The sequence below is a fragment of the Lampetra planeri genome, chromosome 44, assembly GCF_965212315.1.
Source record: "Lampetra planeri chromosome 44, kcLamPlan1.2.h2, whole genome shotgun sequence".
NCBI classification, from domain to species: Eukaryota; Metazoa; Chordata; class Hyperoartia; order Petromyzontiformes; family Petromyzontidae; genus Lampetra; species Lampetra planeri.
The window spans coordinates 6,912,878-6,931,528 of NC_136150.1; the positions used below are offsets into that span (position 1 = coordinate 6,912,878).

Genomic DNA, 18,651 nt, shown 5'->3' on the forward strand with positions numbered 1-18,651 from the left:
TGGGCCATCCTCCACTGGGCCATCCTCCACTGGGCCATCCAAGGGGCCTGACCTTTATGCTGAGTGTCACGCCGGGATCAGGGTGAAACCTGGTCAATTTTGCCCTCTAGGCATTCACGAGTGAATCTCAATGGAGATATCCCAGTCACTTATAATCAGCCTCGATGCCCTCTCCTCCCTCTTTCTTCTTCTTCTCCTACAGGGGTATCAGAGCTTAGGAAGACGACACCAGAGGGATGTAGAGTTTATTGAAATGTGCGGTTTAAACAGGTTTACATTGCACTGTAATCCATAATGTGTCTGTGCTGATGTCAAGCCCCTTTCATGTCCTCTGTGTTGTGTACCTGATATTGCTTTGTTCATTAAATACTTTTGAAAATAAAAATTAACATCAGCCTGGATGGCCCCCCAACTCTGGTTGGCTGGCCTCAAATTGGTGACGCTCATCCAGTGAACGAACGTTGATGCAACCTTGGCCCAGCGTTCCATGTAGCTAAGATAAGCCTCTAGCTGAAGCTTCGCGATGTTAAATTTGCAATAGAATCGTGATAGATCCCATCCTGTGCCACGAATAGTCCACGGCACAATCTCTGTAAGAGAACCTTTCAGTGAAGTGGATCCTTTTTTTACGTGGGATTCACCCACAGAAACAAAAAAACATTGCTCACTCAGGAATGGCCCAACTCTGGCAAATAATCGTTGGATATAAAAAAAAAGACAGACGGTTTGTATGCACCGCAGTAGATGATGTAGGATAACTTTGCGTTTGGAATATTTTTGTGTGAACCGTTCGTCTAGTACATCAGCATTGAAGGCACTGTGCGGTGTACATTCAAAATCATAATCTGTATTTATACCGGAGGAACCTGATGAAGTTATTTTTCACAGATGTCCACATTAAGCAGACGACGAACGTAAAGAGTTCACCACTAAGTTGACAGTGATGCATCTCAGTGTTTAGGCATTTTCAACTCGAAGGTGCCATTCAATGGTGCATGGAGAAAATGCGAATGTCGGGCAGCTGGCTAGAGTTGATTGAAACTCAGCCGTTTTGGTCTTCTTAAGCAGCCGTAATCAGATGATGAATGCAGCAGGCGTGCCACCCACACCTGCTGCTGCTGTATCCCACCCGACTCCAAAATCCCTCCTCGTGTGAAGCAAAACAACTCATAAAAAGAAGAGACGTAAAGACGCTTAATCACATAATCACCGCAACTAGCAAAATCTCACAACGAAAAAAATGGTTGGGCAGATACGCGGGTGCTCTGCGAGCGGGTTCGCTCGCAGAATCACGGGGGGTTTGAACTTGTTTGTTGTGGGCGAAGGCGCAGCCGGGGACATTGGACCCATGCCGAGCAGGTGGAATGGAAAGCGTTTTTTTTTGCGTGGCCTCAGGGCCGAGAGTGGATTTGGGCCCCCCCCCCCCGTGACCATTATTCAGTGTCGGTTACTGTAATGGCACTTGCCCGATGGCATTGTGGGTGTGTGTGGCTTTTGTGCTGTCACTGCCCTCATTGGGAAGACCTGTTAGCTGCTTGCTTAAGAGTCGTGGTGCACTTAACCGAATTTTCAAACGGTGTCACATTTTAAATGGGCTTGGCTCCGAAAATTTACGTTTCAAAAAGTTGCTGTTGCCATCCGAGATTGCTCGCCACCCCCCCCCTCCACCGCTTGTTATGCTCGACCAAATTTGCGGTGATAGTTGTGGAATTTTGTTCTGCGAATATTTATGTTGGCGGCATGGGCAGCATATTTGTTCGCCGTTAACTTCTGATAAGTGTGTGTGTTGCTGAATAGTTTTTTCTTTGCATGTATTATACAACAACAAAAATACTGACTTGGTACACATATTGCATTCTCTCTATGAAGTTTTATTTTAAACCCGACTTTGCAATGGCTGGCGTCTGATGAGGCTTATTGGTTGTAATTACCGGCGAAACGTCGTACTAGAATTGCAAATGTTGTGGGTTTACTCTCCAACACACCGGTGTGCTGTACTAGTAACGAATTGGCACGTTTGGTTTACGTGCCAAACCTTACTAATTGGCTGTGTCGGGTTGGTGGTGGGTTTAATGATGCATTTATATTTTACGCAATCTAACTTAAAAAAAAACTCTGACGGATAATATTGTTCGCGTAAGCCTACGCGTTAAACTGAATGTTTGCGTTGTTGTTTTTCATCCGTCTTGAAATGTAGGCGTAGAGTCGCGTGATTGTTGTTCAGGAAAATCACTGTACCGTTGGCCAAACACCCCCAATGGCATTACCTTCTTGGAAAATCGTATTCATGGTCCATTTGTTTCCACCCTGTGTAAATCAATAAACAACTACGTATCTGTGGGACATTGCCAGAAAGGGTAAAAGCCTATTCTTCTTTTGTCATCGAAACAACGAAGTATTTTCATTTAATAATAACAACAATAGAAATGCGACAGGGGCCTACAAAGTTAGATTTTTAAACGTCCAGCAGGACACACTGCACTCAACTGCCCTGTGTGCGTATGTGCGTGTGCGTGCATGCCTGTGCATGTGGGGAGCGGTGGCGCAGCAGTTAGCACGCTGCGCTTCAAACCCGGCAACCCGAGATCGATTCCCGCTCATGGCCAACATCGATCACGAATATCTCAACCGGTCCTGGCCCTCTCCGAGGTCGACTCGGCCTCAAATGAGTACCTGGTATGGTGTGTCAACATTCCCACTGGGGAGACAAAGGTGGCCGGGCGTGGTGCTGCCCACCATCACTCATGCGTGCCGTGCCGGCCTTCATCGGTGCTCTCGACCAGCACTTACCCCAACAGTCCGTTAAGGCTATACGGGGGATCTTTGTCTTTGTGTGTGTGTGTTAGGCCACCATCAAAGTACTTAAGTGACTACTTCCACTGCATTACAAAGGTTTGTCTGTGTGTAACCCGAGCACCGTCCCCTCTGACCCGACCCCAAGACAGCACAATCGGATCGCACGGATCCGCGCGGAGCGCCTCGAAGGCTTCCGCTCTCTGGAGACGCTGGACCTGAGCTTCAATCGCATCGCGGACATCGCCGGCTCCTCCTTTCCCATCGGCCTCCGTCTCGCCAAGCTGTAAGCTGATTCTCCCCCCCCACCCCCCGTATCCCTCTGCCAGAGCCGGAGCCCCACGGCTTGAGTTAGTGGAACACATTGCCTCGTTATATTCAACTATGTGGGTACGCTTTGTGCCTGCCATGGATAACATGGCATTTTGGCACGTTCACGACAATCGGGTGGGCGGGGGGGGGGGGAGATTTAGTCTTTCATTGTTCCCCCCCCCCAACTCACCCCAAACTCCCACCCCCCCAAACTCCCCCCCCCCCAACTCCCCCCCCCCCCCCCCCGGAGCTTGTCATGCATAGCAATGTCATGTTTAATATGCTGGGTTTTCTTCTTTTTATATTTCCCCAATGCAGATAACATGACATTGGCATGTTCTGTTTTAAGTATTGGTACTTTCTTATGTTTTTTTGTTATATTGGCATGTTGTTCCGTTTATATACGAGTGGCGTGTGATTCGTATTTTTGCCCTCCCATGGGTGTCTGCTGGACATTGTAAGAGTGCGCAAAAAACGTAGTGGCTGTAACGAGCCCACTTTCCCTTCGCCTCTTCGACTTAAACAACTTGTCGCAACCTAGTTTCTGTGATTCTCGATTTGAGCAAGGTTTTGTAGGAACGTGGGAACAGTGGCGGTGGGAGAGGGAGTTACAAAGTGGAGCTGTGGGAGAGGAAGAAGCAAAAAGAAAAGCGTTGTGCTCTGCAGCGTGGTGAACGGGTGGGCGGGCGGGCGAGTGGGTGTGCGTGTGTAGTTATGCATGCTGAACTTCTTTTGCACCGTATGCAGCCAACCGTGATAATCAGAGGTGTGGGGGCGAAGGACAACACATCTAAACACAAAAAGCAGTTGTAAAGAAACGAGTTTTAAATCTGGATTCAAAAGTGCGTAGCTGCAGTGGCTTCCGAATATCGGAAGGAAGAGCGTTCCAGACGGCCACAGAAGCGCACCTGAAAGCGCGCGACGCGGTGACCGCCTTTGTTCGATGTCGAGCCAAAGCCGCTGCTGCTGCGAGGATGACCGGAGTTCGCGTGGTGCTTTATACTCCTTGACGAGATCAGCGAGGTATCGTGGTTCACTTGTGGCAACCACTTTGTGTGTAATGAGTGCGACCGTACAACGTGTTCGTTCGGCAAACCGGAAGCCAATGCAGCTCGGCGAGCACTGGGCAGGCATGATCGGATCTTGTAAGTGCCCGTCACGTCACGTGGCAGGGGATTTTGTGCACGCTGCAGCTTGGTCATGGATTGGGATGGTGATGGTGAATCAAGAGCATGATGGGGTGCTTTTGGAGAACTATATTCGATGATGGAAAGCGGCAAACGCTTGTTAAAAATGAAAATTTTCAGTGAATGCACATCGCCTGCTGCGGATCGAGAACAATGACAGCTGACATTGAGGGTCGGGTTAAAGCTGAGAAGTACGCACGCGGGGACGGGAAGAGGCGTTGCACTGCGAGATGAACACGGTGAACGTGGATCGGGGGCTGAAAAGAAATAACATGAATGAGAGACGGTGGTGAAGTGGCATGAAATGGACATAGTGCGAGGGCGATCTATGAGGGTTTTCACCACAGAGTGAGAGGGTGATCACCACAGAGTGATCACCACAGAGGGTGAGGGTGATCACCACAGAGTGATCACCACAGAGTGTGAGGGTGATCACCGCAGAGTGAGAGGGTGATCACCACAGAGTGATCACCACAGAGTGTGAGGGTGATCACCACAGAGTGATCACCACAGAGTGTGAGGGTGATCACCGCAGAGTGAGAGGGTGATCACCACAGAGTGATCACCACAGAGTGAGAGGGTGATCACCGCAGAGTGAGAGGGTGATCACCACAGAGTGAGAGGGTGATCACCACAAAGTGATCACCACAGAGTGAGAGGGTGATCACCACAGAGTGAGAGGGTGATCACCACAGAGTGATCACCACAGAGTGTGAGGGTGATCACCACAGAGTGATCACCACAGAGTGTGAGGGTGATCACCGCAGAGTGAGAGGGTGATCACCACAGAGTGATCACCACAGAGTGAGAGGGTGATCACCACAGAGTGAGAGGGTGATCACCACAAAGTGATCACCACAGAGTGAGAGGGTGATCACCACAGAGTGAGAGGGTGATCACCACAGAGTGATCACCACAGAGGGTGATCACCGCAGGGAGGGAATGACGAGAGATCAGTTCAGCCACAGGACGGATTGTCACATCGCAGGCCCGCGAGAGATTGGCATGGCATGGAGGCAGCCTTTACCCTGCAGTGGATAGACCATGGCTGGCGGTGACCTCTACGGCCATCCCATTAGCGCAGTTGGTTACGTACGGTGCGAAAGAAGTTCAACGTACCGTACACACATACATTACGTCCGTCTCTTATAATATTTTGTTCAAGTGGATTCTCCTCATAGTTGTGCATGTGTATTGCACCAGTCATATACGCCGATTTTAATGGTGTTGACCATTAAGTTCATGATTGTGTCCACTGCACTCCTATGCGAGTGACTGAGATGTCGTGGTTACAACTCGCGAATGGGTCCCGGATTCAATTCTGTCCTCAGATATTCACAACATTACGTGAGCCGTAATAATTTGGTATAATATATACCCGCAAGTTTGGGGGCATGCGATAAGCGCTGTGGTGTTTTTTACAGGGGTGGGTAATTTTACATCAATTCCATTTTAAAAAGTCATAATTTGTCCATTTAATTTTTTATAGCGTTTCAGGATTTAAATTTCCTCTTCTGATAGGGAACCTTATTGGCGCCAAAAACGACTGCATGGGCAATTCTTGGCCAATAAAAGATCTAAGACAAAGATACCCCATATAGCCTTATTAGGCTGATGGGACAAGTTCTGTTAGTACTCATCGATAAAGGCAAGCATGGTGCATTGAGTGGTGGTGTGGCCAGAACCATACCTGGCCACTTTTGTCTCCCCAGCGTTATTTCCACAATGTATGAGGTGTTCATTTAAGGCTGAGTCGACCCGGCGGAGGCCCATAATTAATCTGTTCAGATATCCGTTACTGTTATCGGCCGTCAGTGGGAATCAAACTCAAGGTGCTGGGTTGAAGGGCGCAGTGCCCGAACGATAACACGACATCTCTGTATATATTAATGATCTCACACATGCACACATCTCTTAAGTTTAGTTATCCTTTTTATCTACAAAACCAGTCTGCTGATTGGACAGTGAACTTTGGTTTTGATGGGTCACTCAGAGCAACTCATATATTGCATGAATCAGTGCCTCTAATTTAAAATCTCCCTGAACGTCGAAAAGACATCGCACTCTTGCCACGGGGCAGATAATTCCAAATCTTGGAGCTGTAATAACCAATTCAGCCTTCGAATTTTTGCGAAAAATCATGTAAGTCATGAAACTTTAAAAAAAATCCAAATCACTGCAAATGCAGTGCGCATTTAATGAATGTGCTTTGTCTGCATGTGAAGCAAAGGCAGAAATGCAATAAACCAGGTTGCCATACGTTACGCGGGTGATTGGAGCGTTTCCAGTTAGCCAGTTTATTCGTGCCAATTAATCACGATCGATTTTCTTGCAATTATCTGCAACATTCACTTATGCAATAGTCCTTCATACGCCGCTTCGTCATTGGCAATTGTAAGTTATTGCTCGTTGTACATTTCAAAGACATCTGTATTCACTTGACATAATTGCGTGGTTTCTTTTAAGGACTCGTTCTATGACGTAAGGTAAAAACGAAATGTAACGGTTTGCTACAAAATATCTCGGGCAATTATTTACCATGAATATTACAATGCACACTTGCATATTTTCATTAGAAATAGCCTATCGTGTTGGCATAACTACGGTTGCGGCTTTTTCCATCGTCTATCGGATGGATGAGTCCGAATCCAAAATGACACTATGAACTGTAGACCATGCAAATATGTACGCATTCCTCTCCCGACCGTCTGCGGTCCAGAGAGCCATCCCGACTTGCGCACACCGGAGGAATTTGACGCTGTGCAATATCCAGCGAGCGTGAGGCTTTGCACCACTGTCCGAGCCGTTTGGCCCCTCTGGGGAGAAGTCTTTTTGCGACTTCAAGTTCAATGGAAAGTCGGGGTAGAGACTCGGCTGTGACCAAAACAGCATCTGCGAAGTAATTATTGGGTCACAAGCTCCCCCCCCCCCCGTGCCCCGTCCCCCCCATTTCCCAGTGGTGCCGCCCTCTTTTGAACGAGCCCGTTCTTCTGAGCCGAAGAGAAATTTTGAAAGAAAAAAAAATCCAATGCAGCTTTGCAATTTCACTACACCCACCCCCGCCATATCCCCCACCCACCCTCCTGCCTTCTCTTCCACGACCGCCTCTTGAAGCCCGTATCATGCCGGGTTGAAACGAACAGGCCATAGACTGTAAATTAAAGCCCACTCCAGCTCTCTCTTCCGTGGCAGCAGCAGCAGCAGAGACGGGCTTCTTGACAGGTTGCCGATTGTGGTGGGTGAGCCATACCTGAGTTCACATGGGGGGCCCCTCTGTGGACCGTAAACTGAGAGCCTGGACTGTTTTGACGAAAAACAAAGCGGTAATTGTGCCGCTGTGTGGCCTCGGGTGTTATTGAAGGAACTTCCACGGAAAGAAGCTCTCCAGGCTTTCTTTAATGAAAACTTGATACTTTTTTTTCTTTCTTTAATAACCAAAGTAATCCGCTGGCCATTTGATCGGTAGCTGCAGGCCGCTGTTTGGCACACTGGATGTATGGCTGTTGCTGTGTTTAAACACTTTCATCACTCTGCTCGTTGAGTTCTCGGTGTTTTGATCATCCGCCCCAGATTTGGGTCCCACCACAGCGTGTGACGAAACAATTAATTTGTTGTAGTTTCATTTTATTGATTTCGTCTGAAACGTAAGCAATGTATACCCGCTGTACGACTTATCCAAGAGAAATACGCTTTTTGTTTGCACCTCGTCAGTGTTTACAATGTTGCCTTGAAGCGATTTAAGTAGATTATTGGAAAATTCTGCACCAACGTTACATCCTTTTTCAGTTATTTTAAAGAGTAATATAAAGCTCGAACAACAATTAATTTGGGAGTGTTTAGGCTTGTGATAATATAATTATATTCTTAGGTTTTTTCGGTAAAGTCACGTGATGCAGCTAATCCGGCTGTGACGGTCCCACCTGATGACGGAGACTTGTGTTGCCTCCGAAACGTCGTGATTTTTATTTAATTTTTTTAATTTTGATGTTTTACCTACGTGACTTTACCGAAAAAACCTAAGAATATGAATCCTTGCAGTCACGAAAGCTTCAAATCTAGAAGAGATAATATAATTATTTGTTACGAATAATGTAGTATTTAAGATTGCTCTAATTCTGGGCTCTGACTAGCATTTCAGTTTGTAAAATAACTCATTATTTGAGTTCATTGTAACGGTTACTATTTTCTACAATGGCCTTTGGTATGTGTCGAGTTACTGTCGTTCGTGATGTGTAAAAATAAAACCCCACCTAATGCCTGCACACAAGTGGATTTAATGGCTCCATCTCCACGATGGCCATGATCGCGATGATGATTATTGTTGAATAAGAAAGTTATTTTTCACTTATACTTGCACGAATGGCTGTAGAAAACAATTAACTTTTCTGGTGGTTGTGACGTACGTGTTGTAAGGAAACCCATAGCCGTTGTTTCAAAGTATATTTTTACTTGTTTTGAGCACCTTACTTTGCACAATTTACTTTTCACCTGTTCCATTGAAATTAATTGGTTTCCATCCGACCACAAAAAAGATATAATTGACGTTGATGTGACAGGTAGGACAACACAACTTTGTTAACTTGAGAGACGTTGGCTATGTAAGACTTAAAGTTGCTTTTTTTGTTTGCAGATATCTCAATAATAACAGGATTAAGGTCTTGAGGCCTGCAAGTTTTGACACATTGGGTGCCACGCTTAAGATCCTAAAACTAAGCAATAATCGGATCACCGTTCTGACCACTAAACTCTTCCAGCTGCCTTCGCTCCAGCACCTGTGAGTATTTGATTTCAAAAACAATTGCACAATCCTTTCCACTCTTTCAAGTCGAATGTTTTTGCAGAAGTTTCCCCGGGATTTTGTCGAATTCAAGATTTACGGGATTTTTTTTTTGAGGCACACAAACACATACTCCGAACACTTTATTTGCTCAATTTTACTCTCGTAACGGATTTTTTTGCGTGGCTGAACAATCGCATCCACACTCGTTTCCTGTTACGGGTAACTCCAAATGCACGCTCAAAGAGTGTCTTTAACTGTACCATTCCTTCGGAGCGCATGGGGCGGTCATGTGATCTTTTGATCGTGGACGTGATGACATATGACCCACGTTTGTTAAAACACGGGGGTGACGCCAAACTGCCTGTACAAACACAGCTGCGAAACATTGAGAAATAAACGGGGAAAATTGACCATTGTGCTGCTCGCTCTGAGAGCATTGCAGGACTCCCAACAAAAGGACTGAGCACAGAGAGTCTAGGAAAGAGTCCCACTGCATTTGAGTCTTAGTGGTGCATCTGGTTACGGCCGCTGTGAAGGCAGGCACTGTAACCTTCATGCTCATGGACATTCTGTATTCTGTATCAAAATTCTTCGACTCGTTTTTGGAAAGTTATTTTCTGTATGCATTCAAAGTTTAAAACAATATTCCACGGTGATGGACCCTCCTTCGAATCGCATCGCAGCGATGGGGCCTCCAGCCAATCAAGCCCGTATTGTAAAACGCTGTCCAACACACGCAGGCGCGCGCGCACGGCACTATTTGAACGTGGCTGAGTGCTGATAAACGGCTGTGTTATTCTGCACGTGTATACGTGGCGTTCTTTTTTCCTCCTTCTTCTTTCTCTTTTACAGTGACCTGAGCCGAAACAGGCTGCAGAGGGTGGAGGGTTTGGCTTTCTCCGAGCTCGCGTCGCTCGAGTACCTACGGCTGCAGCGCAACAGCATTTCCTCCCTCATGGACGGCGCCTTCTGGGGTCTTCACAGGATACAAAAAATGTGTGCCTCTCATGCCAGCTCCCCACCACCACCCTCCCCCCTCCGTGTGTGACTCTTCACGAACCCCTACCCCCTCCCCCCCCCAATAAATCTTACAATCCTTTCCCATTGCCGGCCACAAGCACCGACAAGATTGAGATTTTCTTTTCTTTCCGGAATACCAGTCAGAATCGGAATCTTTATTTAGAGTGCAGGAGGGCGCCGAGGTGGTGAGATGTTAACGACCTCGCCTGGTCTATGGAAGTTTCTGGGTTCGATCCCGACCCTTACGCCTGTATATCTGGAGGATGCACGTTCTCCCTGTGGTCGTGTGGATTTTCTCCGGGTCCTCCGGTTTTCCCCTCCACATTTAGAAATCACGCGTTTAGAGTATTTGACTGCTATACATTTCCGCACGATGATAAGCCACTTTGTTGAGCTATTATTTGTGGTCAAGTCGCTTTTGAAAATAAAAAAAGAGCGAAATAGCTCAGTGGGCCTTACCTTAAAAAAAATGGTTAAAAATAGTCTTCATACTTTCAGAAATCGGAATACCTTTCTCGAGCCTGCAGGAGGAATCCAGTGAGCTACTTGAAGCTTTTTTTCTTTCACCGATGTCCAGTATGGGGCGGCTCAGTAACTTTTACAATGGCAAAGAAACGATAGGAGTGCAACATACAGACAATCGTAAGCAAATCACCAAATATATAAACAAATATAAAAATGTCTGATTTATCAAGCTTGGGCAAAGCAGCAAAGACAACAACAAAACAGTCCCAGACCTCGCCAAGATAACAAACAGTAGCCCCTCAATAAAATGGCACAATGACATTGAACTATCGCTACAAATCATATCTGCAACTGCTGTATAAAGCACTAAGAGTGATAGGGTCCTGCCAAGGGTGCATTGGTTAACACGCTGGGCTTGCGAATCCAGAGGTCGCCAGGTCGATTCCCGGCCACCGGCAGTTGAAACGCCGGGCACGTTCATTAAATCTACCCCCCCCGCCCGCTCTGTTCACCGAGCAGGTGAGGTGAAGTGTGGGTACTACCGCCTCCAGCGCGGAAGAATATTCCAAAGTCCACTGCAGAGCTGCTGTCTGGAGCTCCCTACAGCGGAGGCATTTCCATCAGCAGTGTCTTGGCTGCAACGTCACCAATTTGCCATTTAGTGAAGAGGAACGATGTGTTCCGACATGAATCGGGGATTTTTGTGTGATGGATATTGGGAGTGCTGCTTGTGTGCCATGTCCACTGAAGGCTTCTGGACCAAAGGGAATTAGTCATCAAAGTGGTCTGTGCATATTCTTAATGGCAGAGGGTGGTCACTGACCACACGCATATTGTATACTTTTTTAAGCCAACCGTGCTAATCGGAGGTGCGGTTTGTTGAACCACCGACTGATTGAGTTATGCACGGAATAGATGGAACTCATTTATATTAATATTTGGATTAACCATGTTTTTTTTATATGCACATCCTGTCATCAAAACATATTGCCAACCATCTCCTTATATAAACTTTCCTTACCCTTGTTCTTTTCAATTGAGAATAATAATAATAATACTGTTACAGTATACTATAACATCATTGGATTTAAGCTGGTACCGTAGTTAGGGCGCTCATTGCAAGTACGTATCCCATGGTGGGCTCAGTCAGAGCTTGACTTAGCCCATCATTCCTCTGCGGTTGATACAACGAGTACCCGTTTTGTTGTGAAAGTCAGCAGCAGTTGTACGACGGAAAGAGTGGCCCCCCTTCACAAGAATGTGGATCTTCACAATTTTGCCAGTAAAAAATATGATTTTTTTTTTTTACTGGCAAGTGAGGTTCCAATGGTGTAAATGCTTACCCCGAGCTCTCATACTCTGATGGTGCATTGTCTTTGAGTTGTGTGCCTTTTGGCGTCATCTGGTCCAACCCATGTGAGACTAGGCTCTAAGGAAAGCTGTCTCGGGTGTGGACCAATCAACTTCAAGGACAGTGCACATTATCAGAGTTATGTTTTTTGTTTGCATTATGACTGCTGGTATTGTGTTCTATGCAAACATGACTCCTTGTAAAAAAAGGTGTCAGTTTTGTTGCCAGATAGAAGGGTAAAAAACCAATTATCAATGTGGATCTTGTCTGCCGCTAATTTGATGGCCACCGACCAGATGCAAACATAAAAAAAAAATTGTCCGTAACAAGCAAACGGGGCGGACGTGTGGTGGAAAGTTTTGACGGCTGTGCTCCCGTGCCCTGCCTCCTGCAGTCAGTTACAGCACAACAAACTCAGGGAGGTGAGCACGGGGTGGCTGTACGGACTGCAGTCCCTCCGCCACCTGCATGTGAGCCGCAACGCCATCATCGCCATGGACTCGGAGGCGTGGAAGTTCTGTGAAAACCTCTGGGAGCTGTGAGCAAAGCAACGGCACCCTCCACTGATGCGCACCCATGGGTACACGGGTTACCGGGCAGTTGAGGGGGAGCGGTGGTGCAACGGTTCAGGCGTTGCGCTACGAACCCGGCGACCCGAGTTTGATTCCCGCTCACGGCCAACACCGGTGACGATTGTCTGAACCAGTCCTGGGCGGTGTGTAAACATCACCACTAGGGAGACAAAGGCGGCCGGGCGTGGTGTTTGCCACCCACCCCCTCGTGTGCCGTGTCGGCCTTCATAGGTGCTCGCTAACAGCACTTGCCCCAACAGTCTGTAAAGGCTATACGGGGGAACTTTTTTTTTCCTTTGCTGATGTTGCACTTCTTCCGCACCGTACGTAGCCAACCGTGCTAGTCGGAGGTGCCGCCTGACTGCCTTAGCTGCTGCCTTCCCCCCCCCGCCCCCCTTGTCTGTGGTTCCTCCTCACGCCACGGAATCATTCTCGTTTTAACAATGTGGGAGGCACTGCCGAGGCGCTACGGGTGAGCACACCGGGATTTCAATCCGCAAGGGTCCCCCGTGCAGCTCAGAAAAAAGAGCGCTTCGCAGGTCATAGGATTCGGCCAGCGTAAATGAACGTCCCGATTCTGATTCGGTTTAACCCGGCGAGGCCGTTGAAACTTTGGGCAAGTTTCAGAAATCCCCACCTCTGCCTACCCGGCCATTATGAATGGGTACACCACGGTTAGTGGATCGGCAGGCCGCGTTTGGTGGGGTCAAAGTGTACGTACTCCCGCTTCTGCCAAGATATCTGGCTGGCGTGGAAGAGTAGGCCTATTACCCTCTTAGAGGTGTTCTCTAAAGCTCCTCCTAAGTGGAAGCCCCTCGCGGCCAGCAGTGGAGTGAGCAAGTGGGCCTTGCCTGGTGAAATAAAAATAGCTTTTAGTTTTTACGTGATTAATGGGCTGCACCTTTATATTTTACCAAAGGGTTATCTGAACCATTATCCACCATTACTAGATTCGGTGTTACCTGAAGTTATTATGTTTCAACGTTGTGAGCCAAGAAAACCGAACAAAAAACAAAACTTCAAACATTTGCGGATTTACATCATTGCAGACTGCCGTTCGCATTCTCATACCGTCTTGTCCTTCGTGGGTAAATTCTTCTCAAGGGATCCCTGTTGCTGGGGAAATAACCGCAGTAGAGATCCGTACTCCTTCACTACGTCACGATGCGCGGTCCATTTGGGAAGGCCCCTATTGTCCAACATTAAATGATACACCCACATTCTCCCGCCATATCTTGCGGTGCTCACGATAACACCATAAACACTCATTTATTTGGAAATGCTTTTGGTGTTTAGTTTGCTCTCCGTCCCCACACCTCCGATTAGCACGGTTGGCTCCGTACGGTGCGAAAGAAATTCAACATGCATATACATTTTACACGTAGGCTTTCGCGACAAATATTATTCATAATATAGGTTTTTGGGTCAGATCGCGTTATTTATAAATGTGTCGTCACCCTGAGGCTGCTATATTTAAGAACGGAAGCAACAGGAGAGCTTCACCATTCTTGCCCGATGAAGCTGATTGTAATTATCAGCGAAACGTCGTACTCAAATTTAAAATGCTGTTGATCCTCTCTTCAGCACACCGGTGGGCTAAAGAAGTGAATTATTTTGTCCTTTGAAAACGTTACACATTTTTTACTGTTTGGCCGTGTCGGGTGGTGGAGGGTTACGACACATTTATAAATAACGCGATCTGACCCAAAAACCTATATTATGAATTCATATACATATTATACTCAAACAGCAAATTATGTTATTGCTCTTTCTAAAGGGCCGATGGCTATTATGCTCATAAGCGCTGCGCGTGTACATTGACTGTTGTTAAATGGCTCGAGAAACGTTATACTTTATCCTTGTGGGACCTGCTCACGGACATGGTAATGAGATCAGTTCGCTGTGGAAGACTCGTTTTTTTGTTTGACTCGGTGTGTGTGAACACAGCTACAGCAAGGAGTGCAACAGAAAGTGCCATTCTGCCGATGCCCTGAACACGTAGCAAATTGTCCCCACGTGAGGCATTCTCCAAGCATGTTTGAGAATGATGCATTAATCGTACATAAATATTTTACGCGAATGTTGATCATTGCATTTTTAAATAGGTTCATTCTGTTATGTGTATTATAGAGCGACATTTCCGTGGAAACAAACCAGGTTCCTGCTGTAAATTTTCAACAAACCCATGCTGTGAGCAAACCTCACGATGAACTATGCTGAATAATAATTGTAGCTTGTGCAAGGATGGATACAAAGTGGAAAACTTGAAAAGCATTTTCGGCCCAAGTATTTTGTCCGTGTCTTTTAAATATTCATCACAACAGCCTCCAATGCCATTTTCATCTCTGAAAAAGCCTTGGACGCCCGCAAGCGTGGCAAAGAATCATTCGCATAGTGTCCATTCCACAGTTCAAGGCAGAAGCCTTGTTTACTGCTGCTGCATTGGGAGTTGGCATAGGATTTCAGACTGTTTCGCATTAGGCTCAGAGGCCAGTTTGCTGCCTCTGAGCTTTACCCGGCTGACCATGCGTGACGTTTCTATTTATAAACAATGCGTATAAGTGTTCTAATTAAAACAAATATGAGACCATATACATTTATGAATAATTTCTTTCAGCACCTGATCTTGAGAGTTAGGGCGACTTAGCTTCGTGCTTGTGTCATCACTGAGCCAGCGCTGCTGGGATTCTGGGTGTAAATCCAGGGCTCCAACCGGGGAGTTATTCAGGTTTTCACGTGTGTAGCGATTTTGATGGTTTCAGCTCAGTGGATTCTGTACGAATAAAATGTGTCGCTGAACGTGCGACTATTAAGGAACTCCAAAAATGTATATTTAGTGAGCGGTGCAATTAATTTTCTCACCGACTGACACATGCTCATATTTAGCTATTCGTTCTTAGGAAACGTTGCAATTTTTTTTTATCCTGGACATCCGAAATGACTCCCACAAACAGCAACATTTAAAAAGGAATTTGTCTAATTTCCTGAGCAGAATCCTTCTGAAAATTAAAAATAAATTCATATTTTCTTATGCATCTATATTATTTTTACATTTCCCCCACACATGTTTAATCTCCATTGTGCTTTCGGCATGATGTCACGAGCTGTGTCGTGTCGTCATCAGCGCGGGTCTCTCGCAGAGTGGTGCATCCCTCAGGGAAGTGGATTACACAGAGCTACCTCTGGGGTCCCCTTCAAGTGACCACCTGGTCCAAATGGTAGAGGGCAGCACTTCTGAAAGAGAATATAACGACTCAAATGTGACTTTCCTGGCAACATTAAATTCTGTTAGTGGCAATCGCTGCGTATTTATGAAGTGTTCTGTGTGTAGACTGGTCTGGTGCTAGATTTTCTGCTCCATTTTTCTCTGCTTCTGCTGCTCCTTTAATCACCACATGTACAATCAGTCAATGAACTTGAATTATAACTTGTTCAAAGTCTTCTTTTGCAAAGGATACCTGAGGTACACATACATGAAACAGCGCAGTACAATTGTATTTAATTTCAGAAATAAATCAAAACACAATTGTGAACCAAAACAATGATGGACCAAAACAGAAAAGCTATAATCAGATAAATACAAAAACGGTGCAACGAATTACAAAAACCTGTAAGTTCATCTGAATTACTAAAACATAAAATGAAAATTTTTTTTTTTTTGCCCCTTCAATCACAGCCAACAGCCTCGTCATAATAAACGTGTTAAGCTCAAGAAATGGACGAGCCTAAAATGTATTTTGAAAATCATCCTCTAACCCCGAGAGCTGTAAACGGTGCCATGGTGGTGAAGATGCGTCTGCCTCCATTTTCATTCCAGGGACCTCTCTCACAACGGCCTGACGCGTCTCAACGAGGCCGCGTTCGTCGAGCTGGGCTCCCTGCAGAGCCTCTCGTTGGCTCACAACGCCATCAGCCACATCGTGGAGGGAGCCTTCCGCGGGCTGTCTTCCCTCCGTATCCTGTGAGCGCCCACCGGCACCCCAGCCGGCCACAAACAGGGTTACATTCAGCGTTGAGTTCAACACGGCAAGGCACAAGCACTAAAGGATTTTATTTTATTGCACGGGCTATGGTGTACCTTGCTTGGATCGCTCTGAGGTTGGAATGTTTAAGTGTTAATCTGAAGGTTCTGATACTGCTGTGTCGGTTTTCGTGGTTGTGCTGTATCACGCTCCACTGTGTTTGCCTGGCCGTCCCGCTGTGTTGTATCGCACGATCTTCGACGTCTTGCGCCACATTCCGACGATAGCTTACTCCGGCAAGCGAGAGGGCGACCCGCTCAATTCCGTCCCTGTGGAAGCTCTCTGCGCGTGTGGGGCGAATCGTCGGGCGAATCGTCCCGAACAAGACGCGGTAATGGGAAGCTAGAAGGTTCTGAATTTAACAGGCCTCTCACTGCACGGCATTGCCTTCATTAGCTCGATATGTTCATTTGGTGTCTGCGCAGCGGTGACTTTTTAGTATCATAATAAAGCCTACGCATTAATCTGGTCCAAATACCAGCCGGGTGTGGGGCCGTGCCAGTGGCAGATTGCAGAGACGCGGGTTGAACCCATTGACCCTCCGCATTCAATGTAATGAGTACCATGTCATGATAAGGCACCAGTGGCACCAGTAGTCGTCCTTTGGAGAGGTCGACGACCTGACCAAGTCAATGCGAAGTTTCCACCGTCGGCTCAGGCATGCCAGTAGATGTGATCCCCGGTGATCCTCGCAGTAACAAAGACGACCGCAGCGTCGTGCTGCACTTACAGATGTGCTTCTGCGGCCGTCCGGAACCTTCTTCCTTCCGATATTAGGAAGCTACTGGAGCTGTGCACTTTCAAATCTAGATTAAAAACTCATTTCTTTTGAACTGCTTTTTGTGCATAATAGAGGTTTTTTGGGTTAGATCGCGTAAATATATAAATGTGTCTGTAGTTAAAACCCGCCACCACCTGAAACAGCCAACTAGTAAGGGTTTTCACTTAAACAGAACATTCCAATTCGTCACTAGTACAGCACACCGGTGTGTTGGAGAGCCAAGCCACACCATTTAGAATCTGAGTACGACATTTCGCCAGTAAATTACAACTAGCTTCATCAGGCGACAGCCAGATTTGTGGAGAAGTCCACCTGTTTCGTTCCTTTTATCGAGGCGTAGATGTGGTGACCACCCTTCTGCGCTCTTGCACAATGTGGGTGGAGGGGATTACTGAGGCAACGTACATTATGCATGTGCATTATGCGAGGCCTTTGAACTTGTCCTTCCTGTCTATTGTGTTTATTAAAATAGCGCTACCAACGGTAATCCCTATTGAAGTACGCTGCCCTTTATAGGCATGCAGTTAAATAATGTGTTATTTGATTGTTCCCTTCCACGCAGCACAAAGGCGGTAGCTATCCGAATGGTCAAAGTTATTTTTAATTTCTTTCAGTTTCGGTAGATTCTCTAATTAGTCTTGGCCAGTTGTAGCTAGTTTTGCACAAAACTTCAACATTATCAAAATCAATTGAGTGTCCTTGTTGGCACGCGTGTTCTGCTACTGCTGACAGTTGTATTTGGGAGAACTAGCTACTACTGGCCAAGACTAATTAGATAATCTATCGAAATAGATTCTATAACTATAAAAATTACTGTGTCATTTTACTGTAAAAAAATGCTCATATATTAACAACAGTTGTGGGAAAGTAAGTACAGTAATGAGCTTTCAAAATGCTTTGCCTTCGCGCACTCTGCCTCCAGTACATTAGCACAAGTTTCTGTTTCGGTAAATTTTCTATAAATATATTTTACAGCAAAGCGCAAAATATGTTTGGGCCGACAGCTTTTTCCAAATCGTGATTTCCCCTTTGGCTCTCGTGCTGCACGCAAGAGGCGTTCCGTTTTTCTTCACGCCCACCGTGAAATCGCCTTCGAAAAGGCACCGACGACGCGCGGGGGAACGACGTGGGCACTTGTGACCGAACGCGACAGCAGAGTCAAGTGGGGGGGGGGGGGGGGGTGCAAATATTCCTTGAGCAAGACTGAATAATTCCCTGAGCGGGGGGCACTTGAAGGGATGTGACCTCGTCTGTGTGCGAAGTGTTCATGTGGTTAAGTGATTATCCAAGGGTTCGACGCACTCGGCTCAACACGATGCCGCTGCTCATCGGGATTGACTCTTGGCACCGTTCGCTCCGTTCAACTGC

The 18,651-nt window shown here is 46.5% G+C and overlaps 1 protein-coding gene across 1 annotated transcript in view; it reads left to right on the forward strand.

Moving 5' to 3' along the window:
* LOC144732885 (leucine-rich repeats and immunoglobulin-like domains protein 3) overlaps positions 1-18,651 on the forward strand; it is a 115,919-nt gene that overhangs the window by 51,694 nt on the left and 45,574 nt on the right. The window contains exons 4-8 of the mRNA XM_078614547.1: positions 2,942-3,079; positions 8,923-9,066; positions 9,925-10,068; positions 12,303-12,446; positions 16,298-16,441. Coding sequence (XP_078470673.1) covers positions 2,942-3,079; positions 8,923-9,066; positions 9,925-10,068; positions 12,303-12,446; positions 16,298-16,441 — 714 coding nt within the window. The remainder of the gene's footprint in view (positions 1-2,941; positions 3,080-8,922; positions 9,067-9,924; positions 10,069-12,302; positions 12,447-16,297; positions 16,442-18,651) is intronic.